The sequence below is a fragment of the Nerophis ophidion genome, linkage group LG19, assembly GCF_033978795.1.
Source record: "Nerophis ophidion isolate RoL-2023_Sa linkage group LG19, RoL_Noph_v1.0, whole genome shotgun sequence".
Taxonomy (NCBI): Eukaryota; Metazoa; Chordata; class Actinopteri; order Syngnathiformes; family Syngnathidae; genus Nerophis; species Nerophis ophidion.
In genome coordinates this window covers 20,502,957-20,523,006 of record NC_084629.1, presented here as the reverse complement: position 1 = coordinate 20,523,006, position 20,050 = coordinate 20,502,957, and the positions used below count along the sequence as shown (strand labels likewise).

The 20,050-nt window shown below is 42.3% G+C and overlaps 1 protein-coding gene and 1 long non-coding RNA gene across 2 annotated transcripts; one reads left to right on the top strand and one right to left on the bottom strand.

Moving 5' to 3' along the window:
- Nucleotides 1-8,757: 8,757 nt before the first annotated feature.
- On the bottom strand, nucleotides 8,758-19,530 carry LOC133538158 (uncharacterized). Its single transcript, XM_061879517.1, has 8 exons — nucleotides 18,851-19,530; nucleotides 15,975-16,253; nucleotides 12,073-12,306; nucleotides 11,808-11,978; nucleotides 11,556-11,687; nucleotides 11,314-11,480; nucleotides 10,981-11,247; nucleotides 8,758-10,461 (listed from the first exon to the last, which is right to left on the bottom strand). Exons 1-8 carry the CDS (start codon nucleotides 19,086-19,088, stop codon nucleotides 10,285-10,287), a joined length of 1,665 nt encoding a protein of 554 aa, XP_061735501.1. The 5' UTR covers nucleotides 19,089-19,530; the 3' UTR covers nucleotides 8,758-10,284.
- On the top strand, nucleotides 14,724-19,462 carry LOC133538159 (uncharacterized). Its single transcript, XR_009802938.1, has 2 exons — nucleotides 14,724-15,436; nucleotides 16,024-19,462. It is a non-coding gene; the product is annotated as an uncharacterized LOC133538159 (long non-coding RNA).
- Nucleotides 19,531-20,050: the final 520 nt, after the last annotated feature.

The following is a 20,050-nucleotide window of genomic DNA, read 5'->3' as shown; positions in this document are numbered from 1 at the left end:
CAAGTGTCCACAGTTTTTCCCGCATCCTCCAATAATTTGTGGCAGCTTTGGGATACTTTGAAGACTGCCAGCAACTTCCAATTTGTCGACAAACCAGAGCAAAGCTTACTCTAATCAGCAGATGTCCTGTTGTCATAATTCCAAATAGGTAGATATCTTCATGTCCTCGACTGAAAGGGTCACCAGGCCCACGGCACTCCTTCTCCCAAGAGTCTGTTATGTGTCCAGCAACAACCGCTCCATCATGACAAGCAGGTTCCCCCAAACCCAAGATCTTGTCAGTTTGGTTGAGGCCAGTTAAATAGTTCCAATGTTTAGATTTGGAGAGCAGTGCAAAAAGAGGCAACAAGAAAGTTAAGACAAGACAAGACAAGACAAAGAAGCAAGCAGGAGAGATACTGGAGAGGGAAGGGGAGCGTCCACCCTCGATGAGTGCCAGTGAGGAAAGACTTGAAACATACCCCAAACAACTTGAAGCATACTCCAAGAGACTTGAAATATACCCCAAAAGACTTCAAACAAATCCTAAAGGACATGAACTATACCCCGAAAGACTTGAAAGTTTCCCCAAAAACTTGAACCATACCCCAAACGACTTGAAATAGTCCCCAAAAGACTTTAAACATACCTCAAAAGACTTGAAATATACTCCAAAAGTCTTGAAACATACACCAAAAGACCTGAAATGTACCCCAAAAGACTTGAAACATACCCAAAAAGCCTTGAAATATTCAACAACAGACATGAAGCATACCCCAAAAGGCTTGAAACATAACCTAAAAAACTTGAAACATACCCAAAAATACTTTAAACATATCTTAAAAGACATGAAACATACCCCGGAAGACTTGAAATGTATCCCAAAAACTTTAACCGTACCCCAAAAGACTAGAACATACCCAAAAAGACTTGAACCATACCCAAAAAAAGTCTGCGGGCTATAGAGCGTTTTCCATTCAGGCTCCAGTACTCTGGAATGCCCTCCCGGTAACAGTTGGAGATGCCACCTCAGTAGAAGCATTTAAGTCTCACCTTAAAACTTATTTGTATACTCTAGCCTTTAAATAGACCCCCTTTTTAGACCAGTTCATCTGCCGTTTCTTTTCTTTTTCTCCTCTGTCCCACTCTCCCTTGTGGAGGGGGTCCGGTCCGATGGCCATGGATGAAGTACTGGCTGTCCAGAGTCGGGACCCAGGATGGACCGCTCGCCTGTGTATCGGCTGGGGACATCTCTGCGCTGCTGATCCGCCTCCGCTTGGGATGGTTTCCTGTTGGCTCCACCGTGGACGGGACTCTCGCTGCTGTGTTGGATCCGCTTTGGACTGGACTGTCACGGCTGTGTTGGATCCACTATGGATTGAACTTTCACAGTATCATGTTAGACCCGCTTGACATCCATTGCTTTCCTTTCCAAGGTTTGTCATAGCCATCATTGTCACCGACGTCCCACTGGGGTGAGCTTTCCTTGCCCTTAGGTGGGCCCTACCGAGGATGTCGTAGTGGTTTGTGTTGTGGTTTGTGCAGCCCTTTGAGACACTGGTGATTTAGAGCTATATAAATAATCATTGATTGAGTGATTGATTAATCACGGTATTTAGGCTATAGAAGATCTTTCTAAATCATGAGAATGTTATTACCAAATATTGGTTGAATAAAATCACGTGATCTTAGACAGGGATCTTCTCATGTGATTAGGTAAGGCGGTCCTCGGGAAGGTTGCTAAGCACAGCTCGGGGATGGAATGAACTCTTACTTCCTGTGTGTGAGTGTATGTGTGTGTGTGTGTGTGTGCGTGTGTGTGTGTGTGTGTGTGTGTGTTAAAGATGATACACCCCCCCCGGCGTGCGGCAGTGACGAGAGTATTCTGACACCGGAAGGTGAAATAGTTTCTTTATGTTGACAACACATGGTCCTTGACAAGATGAATGGTTTGGACACCTTCAGGGACCCATAGGAGTGTTGTGCCTGACTCAGCATATTTTTAGCTGTGTTTTGCAACAATATTCAGAGACTTGGAAAAATATTCACTCCCCCCCCAAACTTTAACACATTTTAGCACGTAATAACTATAACTATACCTTTATTTTATGGAAAAAGACTGACACAAAGCACCACCCAATCCGGAAGTAGAAAGAAAATTATACCCGATTTTTTATTCTTTTCACAAATGAAAAAGTAAAAGTGTTTTGGAGTTTGTGTCAAGACTTTTGGTGTATATTTTTAAAGTGTTTTGTGGTCTGTTTCAAGTCTTTGGAGTATGTTTCAAGACTTTTGGGGTATGTTTCAAGACTTTTGGTGTATATTTCAAGTGTTTTGTTGTATGTTTCAAGACTAGTGGGGTATATTTCAAGTGTTTTAAAATATTTGATTAAATACTTTTGTGGTATGTTTCAAGACTTTTGGTGTATATTTCAAGTGTTTTGTTGTATGTTTCAAGACTAGTGGGGTATATTTCAAGTGTTTTAAAATATTTGATTAAATACTTTTGTGGTATGTTTCAAGACTTTTGGTGTATATTTCAAGTGTTTTGTGGTATGTTTCAAGACTAGTGGGGTATATTTCAAGTGTTTTAAAATATTTGATTAAATACTTTTGTATGTTTCAAGTCTTTTGGGATACATTTCAAGTCTGTTGGTGTATTTTTCAAGACTTTTGGGGTATATTTCAAGTCCTTTAGGATATATTTTAGGTCTTTTGGTGTATGTTTCATATATTTTGGGTTATGTTTAAAGTCTTTTGGGGGTATGTTTCAAGTTTTTCGGTGTATGTTTTAAGTCTTTTTGGGTATATTTAAAGTATTTTGGGGCATGTTTCAAGTTTTTTTGGACTATATTTCAAGTCTTTTAGGGTATGTTTTAAGTCTTTTGGGGTATAGTTCAAATCATTTGGAGTATGTTTTCAGGAATTTTGAGGTAAACCTTTAGTTTTTTAGGATATATTTCAAGTCTTTTAGGGTATGTTTCAAGTCTTTTGGGGTATGTTTAAAGTTTTTTAGGATATATTTCACAATTTTTAGGTTATTTTTCGAGTCTTTTGGGGTATAGTTAATGTCTTTTGGAGATATGTCAAGTGTTTTGGAGTATGTTTCAAGACCTTCGAGGTATATTTGAAGTGTTTTGAGGTATGTCTAAATACTTTTTGGGTAAGTTTCAAGTTTTTTTTTATTATGATTCAAGTGTTTCTGGTTATGTTTAATGTTGTTTGGGGTATATTTAAAGTTTTTTAGGATATATTACTAGTTTGTTAGGGCATCTTTCAAGTATTTCGGTGTATATTTCTAGTTTGTTGGTCTATTTTTCAAGACTTTGGGGGTATATTTTAAGTCTTTTAGGGTATGATTTAAGTATTTCCGGGTATGTTTTAAGTTTTTTAGGATATATTTTAAGTCTTTTAGGGTATGTTTCAAGTCTTTTAGTGTATAGATCAAGTATTTTGGTTCAAGTTTTAAGTCTTTTAGGGTATGTTTCAAATCTTTTAAGGTATGTTTCAAGGTTTTTGGCGTATTTTAAAAGTATTTTTGGTTACGTTTCAAGTCTTTTGGTGTATGTTTCAAGTCTTTTAGTGTATGTTTTAAGTATTTTGGGGTATGTTTCAAGTTTTTACGATATATTTAAAATCTTTTGGGGTATGTTTTAAGTCTTTTGGGGTCTAATTCAAGTCTTTTGGAGATATTTCAATTATTTTGATGTATTTTTTCAAGAATTTAGGGGTATATTTAAAGTCTTTTAGGATATATTTCAAGTCTTTAAGGCTATATTTCAAGTATTTTGGGGTATGTTCCGAGTTTTTTCTGGACTATATTTCAAGTCTTTTAGGGTATGTTTCAAGTCTTTTGTGGTATAGTGAAGGTCTTTTGGAGATATGTCAAGTCTTTTGGGGTATGTTTCAAGTGTTGTGGTTAGAGCTAACTCTTAGTGCCTACATAAGCATTTTATCGTGCTAACAGTTAGCTCGTGTCAATTTGTCAAGTACCAAGTTATGTGACTCTAATGTGTACGTCTGGGAAATTAGCTAAAAAAATATGTTAGCATGCTACCAAGGAGCATTTTGACTTTAGATCCGTTCAAATCCATTGAGAAATGTGGGGTATGTTGAAGTTTGAATATTGGGAATTTATTTTCAAAAGAGGAACAATTCCTTGTAATTCAGAACCGGGAACTTGTTGGTTTGAATGTCCAGGATGAGTTGAGTTTGAATTGCATGTTTGGATTGCATGAGAAATGCTGGATCTTGAGAGGTTTGTATATTGCCCATTCTTTTCAAATGGGAAGACATTCCTGGTAATTACTGGTCATCTGTGAATTTTGTGAACTGCGATACTTGTTGGCTTGAATATCCAGGGTGAGTGGAATGTTTGGGTGCTGGAATCAGATGAGAAATGTGGGATATGAAGAGGTTTGTATATTGCCCATTCATTTTTAATAGGAAAGAGTCCTCAGTAATTCCACGAAAACCGAGTATTTTCGAAACTGGAAAACATTTTGCTTTGAATCTCAAAGTAATTCTGGATAATCAGGCCATTTTCAGGACTGATATCTTGTTGGTTTGAATGTCCATGATGAGTGGAGTGTGTGAATGGGGGAACTGTTTGAATCGGATGACAAACGTGGTATTTTGAGAGGGTTGTATATTTCCCATTCATTGTAAAATCCCTAGTAATTGCTGGTAATCTGTGACATTTTTGAACTGCAATACTTTTTGTCTTGAAAGTCCAGAGTGAGTGCAGTGTGTGGGTGCTGGAATCGGATGAGAAATGTGGGCTATAAAGAGGTTTGTATATTGCCCATTCATTTTTAATAGGAGAAAGTTCCTTGTAATTCTGTGAAAACCGGATATTTTCGGAACTGGGAAACATTTTGTTTTAAATGGCTCAGTAATTCTAGGTAATCAGAGGATTTTCAGAACCAGGATCTTGTTGGTTTGAATGTCCATGAAGAGTTAAGAGTGAGAATGGTGGAACAGTTTGAATCGCATGAGATATGTGGAATATTGAGAGGTTTGTATATTGCCCATTCATTTTAAATGGGACAGAATTACTGGTAATTACTGCTAATCTGTGAATTTTGTGAACTGCAATACTTGTTGGCTTGAATGTCTATGCTGAGTGGAGTGAGTGGTTGCTGGAATCAGAGGAGAAATGTGGGATATAAAGAAGTTTGTATATTGCCCATTAATTTTTAATAGGAGAAAGTTCCTGGTAATCCTGAAAAAAATGGTATTTTAAGAACTGGAAAACATTTTGCCTTGAATGCCTAGGGTGAGTGGAATAAGTAAATTGTCGAACGGTTCGAATCGGGTGATAAATGTCGGTGCAAGTTTGAAAATTGGCCTATTTATTTTTAAAAGGAAAAAATCCTGGAAAATGTGGATACTCTTTGGATACAAATGTTGATACTAAAACGGTTTCGATTGGATGAAAACCTGGGGAGAAGAAGGGAAACAAAAAAAAGTCAAAATATGATGAAGTTAAAATGTATTGATTTTGGTGTCGAACGTTATATGTGTGAATGCTCTTTACACAAACACAATACATAGCGTTAGATCAAGGGTGTCCAAACATTTTCTACTGAGGGCCGCACACGGAAAAATTAAAGCATGCTGGGGCCTTTTTGATAGTTTTCATTTTAAAACCATAACAAAATTTATGGATTTTTCAAAATTATTTTACCTTTAGGGATCCTGGGGACCATAAAGGGTCACAGTTAATAAAATGTAAAAAATGTGTCAAATTTTTTTATTTATTTTTTATTTAACGCTTACAGTAAATCTCTATATAAACTAAAAAAAAACAAAAAACGTTTTATGGCATTTCTGTCAGAAACATGTTCTTTTAATAGTAAAACTGAAATATGCAGTATTTAGTAATTAGAGCCCTAACAGATCAATAATGCAGGACACCTTTGATTTTAATTCTTTATTATTTTTGAGTAATCACAGTGAAAAGATAAATAAAATACCTCTAAATATATTTGGGATCCAAAAGGTGCCCCACTCAGAAAGTGATACGTTTTTATTAGTTTTTTTTAAACTTTCAACACTTAATTTACGAGATCAACTTCAGATATATCTGTAAATTTTACGTTTTAACTATTATTTTGTTTGTTTTATGCTCTTTTGTCAAATAAAACTTTGTTTTTATATGGCAACTGCACAATATGTGCAATAATTACCACATAAAACATTTTAAAGTGAATTTTTTTTAACTATTTGGAGCTTTGAAAATATTTCATTATAAAATGGATTTTTGTTTTTAGCAATGGGAAAAAAATATAAAATAAATAATTGATTGATTGAAACTTGTAATGAGTAGATTGCACAGTACAGTACATCCATCCATCCATCCATCTTCTTCCGCCAATCCAAGGTCGGGTCGCGGGGGCAGCAGCCTAAGCAGGGAAGCCCAGACTTCCCTCTCCCCAGCCACTTTGTCTAGCTCTTCCCGGGGGATCCCAAGGCGTTCCCAGGCCAGCCGGGAGACATAGTCTTCCCAACGTGTCCTGGGTCTTCCCCGTGGCCTCCTACCGGTTGGACGTGCCCTAAACACCTCCCTAGGGAGGCGTTCGGGTGGCATCCTGACCAGATGCCCGAACCACCTCATCTGGCTCCTCTCGATGTGGAGGAGCAGCGGATTTACTTTGAGTTCCTCCCGGATGACAGAGCTTCTCACCCCAGCTCTAAGGGAGAGCCCCGCCACACGGCGGAGGAAACTCATTTCGGCCGCTTGTACCCGGGATCTTATCCTTTCGGTCATGACCCAAAGCTCATGACCATAGGTGAGGATGGGAACGTAGATCGACCGAGAAATTGAGAGCTTTGCCTTCTGGCTCAGCTCCTTCTTCACCACAACGGATCGGTACAACGTCCGCATTACTGAAGACGCCGCACCGATCCGCCTGTCGATCTCACGATCCACTCTTCCCCCACTCGTGAACAAGACTCCTAGGTACTTGAACTCCTCCACTTGGGGCAGGGTCTCTTCACCAACCCGGAGATGGCACTCCGCCCTTTTCCGGGAGAGAACCATGGACTTGGATTTGGAGGTGCTAATTCTCATTACGGCCGCTTCACACTCGGCTGCGAACCGATCCAGTGAGAGCTGAAGATCCCGGCCAGATGAAGCCAACAGGACCACATCGTCTGCAAAAACCAGAGACCTAATCCCGCGGCCACCAAACCGGAACCCCTCAAAGCCTTGACTGCGCCTAGAAATTCTGTCCATAAAAGTTATGAACAGAATTGGTGACAAAGGGCAGCCTTGGCGGAGTCCAACCCTCACTGGAAACGTGTCCGACTTACTGCCAGCAATGCGGACCCAGCTCTGACACTGATCGTACAGGGATCGGACTGCCACAATAAGACAGTCCGATACCCCATATTCTCTGAGCACTCCCCACAAGACTTCCCGAGGGACATGGTCGAATGACTTCTCCAAGTCCACAAAGCACATGTAGACTGGTTGGGCAAACTCCCATGCACCCTCAAGAACCCTGCCGAGAGTATAGAGCTGGTCCACAGTTCCACGACCAGGACGAAAACCACACTGTTCCTCCTGAATCCGAGGTTCGACTATCCGGCGTAGCCTCCTCTCCAGTACACCTGAATAAACCTTACCGGGAAGGCTGAGGAGTGTGATCCCACGATAGTTGGAACACACCCTCCGGTCCCCCTTCTTAAAGAGAGGGACCACCACCCCGGTCTGCCAATCCAGAGGTACCGCCCCCGATGTCCACGCGATGCTGCAGAGTCTTGTCAACCAAGACAGCCCCTACAGTACATATTCCGTACAATTGACCACTTACTGGTAACACCCGAATAAGTTTTTCAACTTGTTTAAGTCGGGGTCCACGTTAATCAATTCATGGTAAAGATAGTTTGTACATGGTAAAATAAAGACAAAAGAAGAAAAAAAACAGCCTGCATGGCAGGTTTGTGTCAACATTGCAACTTTTTCTTGATAGATTTCACCTCATTCCAATATTTTTAATGTTCTTTTTTATTTTTGCAATAGCATTTCCAGAATGTGTGGCGGGCCGGTAAACAATTAGCTTCGAGCCGCAAATGGCCCCCGGTCCGCACTTTGGACATCCTTGTGTTAGACGAATATAATGACCACACCACAACCCCCTCCTACCAGAGGGTTGCGGCTCAAAACTGCCATAAATTATCTAACTTATATGCTTAGGAAATTTGGAATTTTACAAGAGTTTAGTTTGGGATCAAACTAAATGAGGAACAATTCAACACTGCATTCTTTTGTCGTTAATTCAAACATTATACATCAATGTGTCTGTTTTCTTGAGTTGGGTTTGCTGAAATAAGATAAACCAAAAGATTCTGCTGCTGCCTTAATTATATTTTTGCTTGGGTACCTGAGTGTCAAACCGTCGTTATTTGCGGAGCTGGTTGTGTGACCTGCCTTGTTTTGGTAAAAACATCTTGATGGGTCGTGAGTGCCTGTGTCAAAGGTTAGCGTTTGGAGTAAAACTATATGAGCCGCCCGAGGGTAGCTTAGACAGAGACAGATGGAGCATTTCTGTGTGAACGGTGTCTGGTGAGGAATAAAAGCCCGACAAATAACTAAAACCCTTTGAGACACCAGGGTCACACAAAGTATGTTGTGTTTTATACCCGCTCGCACATCAAGCTGCACAGTTCAGTCCCTTTGACTGTTCACGTCCAATTACTCGTATGTTGGCTGCAAATTCAACAAAATCTTGGCCGTGTTGATTAAAAAAATCAGACAGTTCTGAACGTTTCTAAAAGCTCTTTATTGAGTACATTCCGTGATATATTGTACTGCATGCTCCTAGAAACACTTGGGTTTAGTTGTGGTTTCATCATATGTACACAGACTGTGAATAAACGCACACAACAACATTTTCAACACGATGGTTTCTGTAAACGCTCCAATTAACATCTATTCAGTTAATCGCGGTCGCTATATACCTGCTGGGGTCTCATGGTTTCATACACAATGGTATTTACGGTTGTGGTTGTGGGCAACCTCAAGATTGACCTTTTATTACCTGCAACTGCATTTGAAGTATGACGACTGGTCTGCTCGGCATGCGCTTTAAGATGTGTTGTTGGAAAAAGTCATCCGCCTTACACTTCTTGAGCTTTTCAGTGCTAATGCTTCTTACTGAGCAGTTAGCACATTTCTACTATTACAACATTGGTTGTTTTGCTGCTGTGTTGTACAATATACTTGTTCATAGGTCCGTGCAGATTCTCAGTCACCAAGGTCAGGGTAACGAGCAAAGGTTGAGTGGAGGCAATTGGACTCTTCTTGTTTCGTTGGTTCATCCGACAGGCTTCTTCAGTTCTAAAGTTCTAGCCCCTAATACATGTGTCTGGTGGATGCGTTCTCCTGGGGGTGGTCACAATAGGGGCGTTGTTGCCTTAGCCCGGTCAAAACAAATGACAAGGATGGCATGTACAAAACAAAAGCAATCAAAGGTAGACTTTAAGTTTTTAACAATGAGCTCATACCAGAGTGTGTTCATGTTTCAAGTGATTCAGCATGCACACACACACACACACATACACTCAGGAGATGTGGCCTTATTAAAAAGCCATGGCCAGCCGGTGTAGCAGTGAGGGCAGTCTCAGTGCTTCATATCTTAATCATGATCATTGAAGTCCAATCTCAGCTTCTTCTTCTTCCATGACTTTGGCGTCCCTGCAACTGCCTCCTCTATTTAGGACGCTTAAAGACACTTCCATCACCTTTTATAGTATAATTCTGCTGGTATGCCGAATATGCAAAACCAGATCTTTTTTTGTTGTCTCGCTGTGGATCGTTGAGAAAAAAGATAGACCAAAACAAGCCCTTAATAGTGGATTGTTTTAGATTTCAGTGCTCAAACAACCTTGTCTTTTTTTGTACAATGTTAAACATATGGGCACCGAAACAAAAGAACAAAACAAACGTGCAGGAAAAACGAACTCATGGACAAAAATAAGAGCGGTTGTGAACTGTTGAAGAAACACACTTACCAGAGTGGCTGTACTCTCACTGCACCACCACACACGCATACACATAGCTACACAAATGACATTCAGGTTCAAGACACCCCCCTGGGATAAGCTGTCATCACCATGGTTGCAGTACAAGTTCAGTGTTAGGGCAAAAAAGATGCGCACACACCAAACACACACATTGCATCTACTGTCCATCTACACATGCATGTGATGAACGCTAACAAGTATTTAATGTGCCTTGGGAGTCGTTTTCCACTCTCTCTCTGGTCAGTCTTTTACGGGCTCTCTTCCTGTTTTTTTTTAGTTGATCCTGCGGTACTTCTTGTGCCAGAGTGCAGTTGGCAGATTCTGGCATCCCTGGTATTCTCGCCGCATCTCGCTGGCCGTTAGCGGCGGTGTGGCGTTGCAGGGTGCACCAGCCAGGGTGACGTTGAGAAGGCCGGCCCAAGGATCCAACAATTGGGACGCACCAGTGCTCTGCAAATCAGGTTGTTGTTCAGAATGGAATCCCCGTCAAAATTAAGTTTGAATGATGAGAGAAGCTAATGTTGAATATTTATTGCTGTCCCATGAGAACCAAATATCTCTGTGTGACGCGTGTTAACATAATCAGCCATGTTTTCTTGCTAAACAAATGTAACTAGTGTAACTGAACAACCAGGGAAATCATGTTTACTCACGCTAACTAGTAACTTCGCTTGCCTCCAAAACTGTCCTTTAAAAAATGTGCACCTGTTTCAAACCACAACTCCAGTAATTTAAGCTAAGACCCTTGCTGATACACATGGTTGTCAGTGGACAGTAAAGATATGACTCCCAGTGGGTGTGTGAAGTACCAGGAATAAGTTGCTGATAAATACTTTTCTGCTATGATATTTTTGTATGAAAAGGTCATTATGATCAAATCTGAAAGTGTGGGACGAAAAAAGTCAAACCATTAATTCTCTCGACCAAATTTGAGCACTCATTACTCAGACAATCAGGGTGATTAAATACCTTCTCCAGGTGGTCTAAAAGGCAGGTTGCCGGACCTATGTGGGCCCAGCTGCTGTCTTCCCAGCCTGGACTCATCGCCTGGTAGCTCTGATTTGGCCCTTTCTGGCTCTGAATCAGAACTACGTTAAAATGTTTCTGGGATCCTTTCAGCCTTTTGGACAGAACACCGCTGTAGCTCTGATCCATGAACAACAAAACCCGGGTTGCCCGGCAACCAGCCAGATCAGCCAACAGCTCATTGACCGAGTAGCGCTCCTTTAGATCCGCCTGGAAGGAGAAGCTGATGAAAATACCTCAACCGGACCATCTACAGTATCTGCCTGTCTCTCTTACGATGCCGTTAAGGTTGCCGTCCCACAGTAGCATGGTGCCGTCACTGCGTGTGGGCGAGTTCAGGTAGAGCACCAGGGTGTCGGCACAGTGCTGTTTCCTGCAGACGTACGAGACGTGGTTACGGATCACCGCTTTCTCCGTGGCCGAATAGGCACCCTCCAGCTCATCTGTGTTGAGAGCATATAGATAAATAAGTTACCTATGCTAACATTTATAGAAACCAATTGAGATGGGAGTCTTACCTGGAATGTGACCACTGCTGGCAAAGAAGGTCTTGATGTTGTCTTTGTGGAAACCGTTGATGCGAAGCATTCTGTAAAAGCTGTGAAGATTCTGCACATGTCGCTGAAAAGTAATCTGTTGCCTCCATCCACCTGAAATGTACCAGCACAATGTTGATTAGATATTGTGCTTCCAATGCCAGTAGGTACTTTGTTGGAAGCTAAGGCCTTCAGATTAACTTTATAGGTTTGGGTCACCAAAGAACATCTTACCAGAGATGAGCACCGCATGATCGCAGGTCTGGTAGAGACGACAGGAAAGGTGGGTGGCGAGTGGCTGCTGGTGACAGCGTCTGGTGTTTTTGTTCAGCTCACAGCTGGAGATGGGAAGACTTGGGGAACCCATGGACACCGGCTGAGGACACCTGGCAAATTCTGCATGATCTGTTGATAGAAAGGGTACAAAATATCTTATAAGGAACTATTTTTGTTCCCTACTGTAACCCACAACACCAGAATCAGCAGTGTCTAAACCCACCAACACATCTGAGCCTCTGGGTCTGGTTGCTGTCTCTGACTCCGACTACCAGCGGTAGGAAATGGACCTCACAAAGTCTTCCGCTGAACAAGCTGCTAATGATACTTCCTTGTGGACTTCCGCCCACTATCCAACCGTGCCCGTGGCGGCTGACAAGACTATCGGGCCTGGCTTGACGGCGCTTCAGCTGGTTCTGACAGCGACCTTTCAAAGCGTGAGTTAAACACTCCTCTCCTGAAGACAAAAAAAGAGAGTTTTTGGCCATGACTGTTAAGTAATCTTTGAACAGTTGGCTTTCCTGTTAAGATGTTGCAGGATTTGGTAACTTCATTGGCTCACTCTCAGTTATACCTATCTCCACTGAAGCTCCACATACATAATTTACAGTAATAAGGGCTAAGATTTTTAGGACCAGTTGATTCTTATGCAGAGATAATACCCAACATGAAATGGTTCCACTGCCCTATGGACTCATACTAGGGGAAAAACTGATTGGAGACGTTACAATTCAACACACAAATAGTACTTGGACATACCCAGAAATTCCTTTTTTGGTATACCTCCAACTTGGGTCTAATGGTAAATGGATTATATTTGTATAGCGCTTTTCGACCTTTTTTTAAGGAACTCAAAGCGCTTTGACACTATTTCCACATTCACCAATTCACACACACATTCACACACTGATGGCGAGAGCTGCCATGTAACGCGCTAACCAGGACACATCAGGAGCAAGGGTGAAGTGTCTTGCTCAAGGACACAACTGACGTGACTAGTATGGTAGAAGGTGGGGATTGAACCAGGAACCCTCAGATTGCTGGCCCAGCCACTCTATTCCAACTGCGCCACGCCGTCCCCCAATGGGTCCCTTCTATCTATGTTTCCCTTGGATCTTTCTCCATGGTCATTACAGGTGATATACTGTAGCTGCTCCCAGCATAGATATTAGGTTTGAAAGCTAGACTATAGCTCAGACCAAACAGAACTCAGCCAAATGTCATTGTAAACAACAACAGGTCAAGGCAGCTATTGGAACAGCAACATTGCTTATCATCTCATACAGCAGCTTGGATACAGCAAAACATATTTAAAGTGTGCTCAAGACCAGGAAATGTTTTCACCTGAACTTACAAAAGGTACCTTTTATTTATTTGTATTTCTTCCTAAGGTTAAAGTAGCTTTAAAAACAACCAGGCTTAAAAATAGGACAGCTCAAATCCATCCTCAGAACCCAGCAGGGGGCCCACTGCTGCGTGTGTGTGTGTGTGTGTGCGTGTGTGTGTGTGTGTGCGTGTGTTTATGTGTTCCTGTGTCTGTGTCTGTGTCTGTGTATGTATGAATAATTGACTGCTGTGTTTTCGTGAGACACAGGCCCAAATTCACCTCAACATCTGGTTGCAACCCTTTTCACAGCAGAGGGTCAGCAATTTGCACTTTGCCGCTGTTTCTTTTACCGGATTTGTGGGGATCCTACATCCACTTCCTGTCCCCCTAGACTGTTTCTGCTCCACAGCACTTTGTTCGCTCTCCCTCTTGGCCTTTTATCCACTCTGATGTGTTGTTTTCAACCAGCAAAAGGCAAGGGTTTGGTATGCAGTGAAGCCATCAGCCACTTTTGACTTGCACCAACTTATTGGCACTTACAGATCTCCTCATTAGGTATGCCGGCACAATCTAATGAGTTACAACCACGTTAAAAACACGTTGTTATATTAATACAGGTAGTATAATATTTTCTTTTTTGTTTTTTAACTTTTGTTTATTACATTTTTAACGGATAAAGTCCTCATACATACAATCAAACACATGTCTTTTTTCTACCCCAAACAAGTAACCCACAAAAATTGTATGTAGAATAAGATAAAAATAACAAACTAGAAAAAAAGCATGCCATGGTCAAATAAGTACAGACATACACTCCTGTATGTCCCCAACACGGTGGAGCAATACACAAAAGACGACAAAAGGGCTCATCAATTTTTTACCTTTCAAATACTTTTCAACCGGGGTTAAAACATTTGAGATCAGTCTAATTTACGTATTTTAGGAAACCAACCCATACTTCCTGAAACTTCACAGAACCACCGTTTAATGTCAGCCTAATTTTGTCCAATTTAAGGAGGGTCTTGAAAGGCAGCGGTGTTGCCTTCCAATTTAATACAATGAGTTTTCTAGCTTACAAAGTAGTGAATGCCACAAGACTTTAGCACAAATAGAAGACTTATGAACTCTACTTAAAATCTCTTTCCGGATTCCTCAGATAAAGTCAATCCTAAGTCACCCTCCCAAAGTGACTTCATTGATTGATCTGATTGTAAGGATTCAGGGTGTCAATAAAAGATTTGATTGTAAATACAAATTATTGATCCTTTTAAAGTCGGAAGTGGTGTCAGAAAAAGCATCTAAAAACTGTCAGTCAGTAAGTTTGGAAACCTGGAAAAAGTATTACGAACAAAATTGTGGATCTGTAGATATCTATAGGTATCTAAAAACAGTGTTGAATAGGGAGTGAAAATGTATCACTAAGTTGTTGGAAAGAAGCAAAAGTTTTGTCAAAGTATAACTCTTTAATGTTGTTGATCCCCAGACTCGCCCATCTTAAAGAGGCATTATCCACAAGAGAGGGAGGGAAAGAATGATTACCAGTGATCGGTTCAAGACTAGAAATAGTCTGTAAACCAAAATAGAGCTTAAACTGAACGCAAATTCTCAACAAGGTTTTAACGATTGGATTTTTTGCAAAAGTGGAAGTAGAAAATTGGATGTGAGGGTGAACCAGAGCCCTAAGAGATACTGGTTTTGGGTGAGTTATAACCATCCATAACGGAGGGAGATCAAATGCTTCATATTTCAGCCAATATTTAAGAATCCTAATGTTGGTGACCCTAATACAATCTAAAATTTGGTAGTGTTAATTTGGGTCTCTGTAAAGACTGTTTACATAATCTGCGAGTCTTTTTGTTCTAAATGAAGTCTAAAATCTGACTAACTGAGGGAGAAAATGTGGTGTACACTGGAACAAACAGGAGTAATCTCAGAAGTATAAAGTTCATTTTAACAGAGTTGAAGCTAACACAATCGTTACAAAAAACAAATGTTGTGATATGGCTGGCATCAGATGCAGATGCACCAACTGCTGAGTGTCATAGGACTTTTGTAGACACTCTTCCTACCCAGCAAGGACTCTGTCTTGCATAACACAACAAGCGTTAAAAGGGGGGCTTTCAAAAACGGCCAACCTTCACTGTCTCTTCTGCTTCAGTTAAGGACAGAACTTTGTACTCGCACACACTAAATAAAACACACTAGCAGGCTCGGCGACCTTTCAAGAAAAGAACGCTACTATCACAACTACTAAAACTTGGTAAGTCAAAGACTATTGCCAACTATTTACTAACCAATTGCTGCATCTTTTGTAAACCTACACCACCTAAAAGTTCCTTCTAATGATGATTTTTAATGATGTTGCAACAGTTATGAACAACAAAAGACCCACTTTGGAGTAGCAACGGGTATTGTTTACATTTCAAAGCGTTTTTTTTTTTTTTGCAAACTTTCCAAAGTTACTATATCTTTATAAATTGGCGGGACTATATCCCGCCAATTTTAACAAGAAGGAAACTTAAATGGGTACTCAACTCTCCATGTACTCAATGGTAATTGTAATTGTCATGATTATTGCAAGAAACGCCGCAACAATACAAAGCATGTGCGGAGAAACGTCTTGCTTGTGTTGTCATGTTGATGCTCATATTTCATTTAGCACATAGTGAGCACACATATAGTAGCACACTTCTTTTTTCAGTCTGATTACTACCGTTTACCGTATTGGAACAGAGTTTTGGTACCCAGAGCAAGGAGCGATAGATAGCTCCAAGACCCAGAAAGTCCCATGCACTCACCCAAGTAAATACCATCCAGATGGGAGCATCTCTTCTTGGTCACATTCAGGTCCACGTAGAAGAGGCCCACCGGGTGTCCAAAGTTCTCCCCTGGGCTGGGGTCCAGCACCAGCACTGCATCATGGGCCACAGAGGACTGGTAAGGCGACTGGTACCTGTGGCGACTCTCCCTCCCATTTGCCAGAGGACCCGTGCTCAAAGCAGCCCGAAACTTGGAGCCCGGCAGCACGCTGGAGGGGGACGAGTCCGGGAGGATGGCGAGCACTTTGTCAGGGATTCCTAGAGGATTTTGGAGATTCCAAAAAACAACCCTGCTCAGTTCCAGTATTTGTTGCATGGATGAAGATGTCCACATCTTCCATGGGATGCAACATTCTGTCAAGTCTGTGAACTTTCTGTGAGATGATGTATTGTAGAAAGGAACACATTGAAATCAACAGTAAATAATTAGGAATTTTAAATTGTTGGTTTAAACATTTGAAACATGTTCAGAAGCTTAAATATTGATACATATCTAATACACAGTAACTGTCTCTACTGTCAAATACTGCTAATATCCACTATGTGAACATGGTCATGGTAAAACTGTGTTCGCAAAGTCGAATGCCTGCAAAACCTTGGTGTTAAAACAATGGCATGCCTAAAACACACTCTGCACTCGTGGACTCTGTCTGCGCTTACTAAGACTGAGTATTTGCGCATACTGTGTTTGAGCTCGGACTCTGCGCTCGCGCAGCCACTGTTTACTCTTGCGTGGACTCTGTTTTAGTGGATTTGGACTCTGTTTACGCAAACAGAGTCTACGTTAGCGCAAACAGAGCCTAACGAGTGCAAGAAGTCCTCGCAAGCGCAAACAGAGTCTACAGGTGCCCAAACAGAGTCCGCATGAGTGCAAAGTGAGTCCGTACACGCGCAAACAGAGTCTAGCGAGTGCAAACACAGTCCTTGCAAGCGCAAACAGAGTCCCCAAGCGCTCAAACATAGTTTGCTTGAGTGCAAACAGAGTCCTTGCAAGCGCAGAGTCTGCACGGGCTCAAACAGAGTCTAGCGAGTGCAAACAGTCCTTGCAAGCGCAAACAGCATATCCAAGCGCCCAAACAGAGTCCGCATGAGTGCAAACAGAGTTCTTGCAAGTGCAAACAGGGTCTACAGGCGTCCAAACAGAGTCTGCATGAGTGCAAACACAGTTCTTGCAAGTGCAAACAGAGTCTAGTGAGTGCAAACAGAGTCCGCACGTGCTCAGAGTCTAGCGAATGTAAACATAGTCCTTGCAAGCGCAAACAGTCTATAGGCGCCCAAATAGGGTCTAGGGAGTGCAAACAGAGTCCTTGCAAGCGCAAACGGAGGCCAACGATTGCAAACAGAGTCCGTGTGAGTGCAAACAGTCTATAGGCGCCCAAACAGTCTAGCGAGTGCAAACAGAGTCCATGCAAGCGCAAACAGAGTCCACACGCGCTCAAATAGAGTCTAGCAAGTGCAAACAGAATTCTTGCAAGCGCAAACAGAATCTACAGGTGCCCAAACAGAGTCTGCTGGCGCCCAAACAGAGTCTGCCTGAGTGCAAACAGAGTCCTTGCAAGCGCAGAGTCCACACGCGCTCAATCAGAGTCTAGCGAGTGCAAACAGAGTCCTTGCAAGCGCAAACAGAGTATAGAGGGGCCCAAAAAGAGTCCGCGTGAGTGCAAACAGAGTTCTTGCAAGTGCAAACAGATTCTAGTGAGTCCAAACAGAGTCCGCACGTGCTCAGAGTCTAACTATTGTAAACATAGTCCTTGCAAGCGCAAACAGTCTATAGGCGCCCAAACAGAGTCTAGAGAGTGCAAACAGAGTCCTTGCAAGTGCAAACAGAGGCCAGCGATTGCAAACACAGTCTGTGTGAGTGCAAAGTCTATAGGCGCCCAAACAGTCTAGCGAGTGCAAAGAGAGTCCACACGCGCTCAAATAGAGTCTAGCGAGTGCAAACAGAATTCTTGCAAGCGCAAACAGAGTCTACAGGTGCCTAAACAGAGTCTGCTGGCGCCCAAACAGAGTCTGCCTGAGTGCAAACAGGGTCCTTGCAAGCGCAGAGTCCACACGGGCTCAAGTCCTTGCAAGCGCAAACAGAGTATAGAGGGGCCCAAACAGAGTCCGCATGAGTGCAAACAGAGTTCTTGAGAGTGCAAACAGATTCTAGTGACTGCAAACAGAGTCCGCACGTGCTCAGAGTCTAACTATTGTAAACATAGTCCTTGCAAGCGCAAACAATCTATAGGCGCCCAAACAGAGTCTAGGGAGTGCAAACAGAGTCCTTGCAAGCGCAAACAGAGTCCGCACGTGCTCAAACAGAGTTTAGCGAGTGAAAATAGAGTCCTTGCAAGCGCAAACAGAGTATTCAGGCGCCCAAACAGAGTCTAGCGAGTGCAGAGTCCCAGGCACACAGAGAGCGTTTCATACATGTGGATATTGGTACCGTTTTGAGGATGTAAAAAAAATTGTACAATTAGGAAGGATAGAACATAATTCATACTCCACAAATTAATTCCTAAATTGTTATCGTCCAGTTAAAAACAAAAATCTCACTTTCAGGATTGTTTTGTTTTTTAGGAGAAGATCAATGAAACATTTTATTGGAGTAGTTAATAGTCTAGCGAGTGCAAACCGAATCTTTGCAAGCGCAAACAGAGTCTACAGGTGCCCAAACAGAGTCTGCTGGCGCCCAAACAGAGTCAGCCTGTTTTATTGGAGTAGTTAATAGGACTTCTACTGATGCATCATTAACCTTTGTCAAGCGGTTATGAAAAAGACGACAATGCAGGTCATGTTTTCCCCGTCTGCACAAATATTTAATATTCATAAAAATAGACGGATGCTTCCTAGCTCAACCTTTGACATCTCACCTGCGGCGCGGCGCGGCTCGGAGGCGTAGACGGCCACGGCGGAGGGCGGCAGGTGGGCGAGGCGCCTGCACTCGGCCGGCGAGCGCGAGGACATGCGCAGGCAGAGCTCCAGCTGCTCCCACTGCAGGGACTGAAGGCCCGAGCGGACCCAACGCTCTAGCTGAACTTTGGTCACGCTCCCCGCCGCCGCCGAGTGGAGGAAGATGATGGTGATGGTGATGGTGAGGGGATACTTCATGGTCACAAGTCTTTATTTTCTTCTTCTTGTCGTTTGTGCTGCTCTTTATTCTTCTCTTCCTGCCATCTTCCTTCACTTTCTTTTTTTCTCTTTACTTTTTATGATCGTGCTGCACTTTTATTCATTTTTACATCATTTGTTATTCCTGTATTCATTCAAAGGTTAGTTGCATCTTTTTGCGCCGGAAAAGTCACTTTTTTGTCCTCTGTAGCTGTGAAAAATAAAGCCAGATGTCAAGTTGAGGGAGTTGTTTTTCTCTTCATCCCTCCTTTTTTTTGGACGCTGAAGACAAAATTATCCGCCATATTCGTTCCAGCAGAGAAAAAATGGTTTTAATTCATAAATTTGTCCTCCTGAAAAATAATCCAGGAGGAGGACACGTCTTGTCTTGTGGACCCTCATCTGCCAGAAAGCAGCTCTTAAAGCCGCCTCTTTCTCTCTTTCTTCCTCTCTCTCTCACACACGCGCATGGCGAGAAAGAGGGGAGGAGATAAGAGGAGGAAGGAGGAAGGAAACAAGGAGTGAACGAGGTGAGAAGAAAGGGAAGGACAGACAAGAGGTGATTGGTGGATGGTACCCAGCAGGCGCAAGAAGAGAATTTAAGTCCCTACCTTTAGTCAAAAGTGATTTATGACCCCCCATAAAACAATGATTTATGACCCCTCAAGGTCAAAGGTCAATGATTTATGAGGGGTCAAGTTCAAAGGTTAATGATTTATGAGGGGTCAAGGTTAAAGGTCAAAGTCAAAGGTCAAAGTCAAAGGTCAGGTTCAAATGTCAAGGTCAAGTGGGTGTGGCTTACCCGGAAGAGGGTGGAGTTAAGACCTGCGGTGGGAGTGGTTAAACCAGGAAGAGGGTGGAGTTTTAAACAGAAAGAGGGCAGAGTTAAGACCTGCGGTGGGAGTGGTTAAACCAGGAAGAGGGTGGAGTTAAGACCTGACAGGGAACAGAGGAGGGTTCAG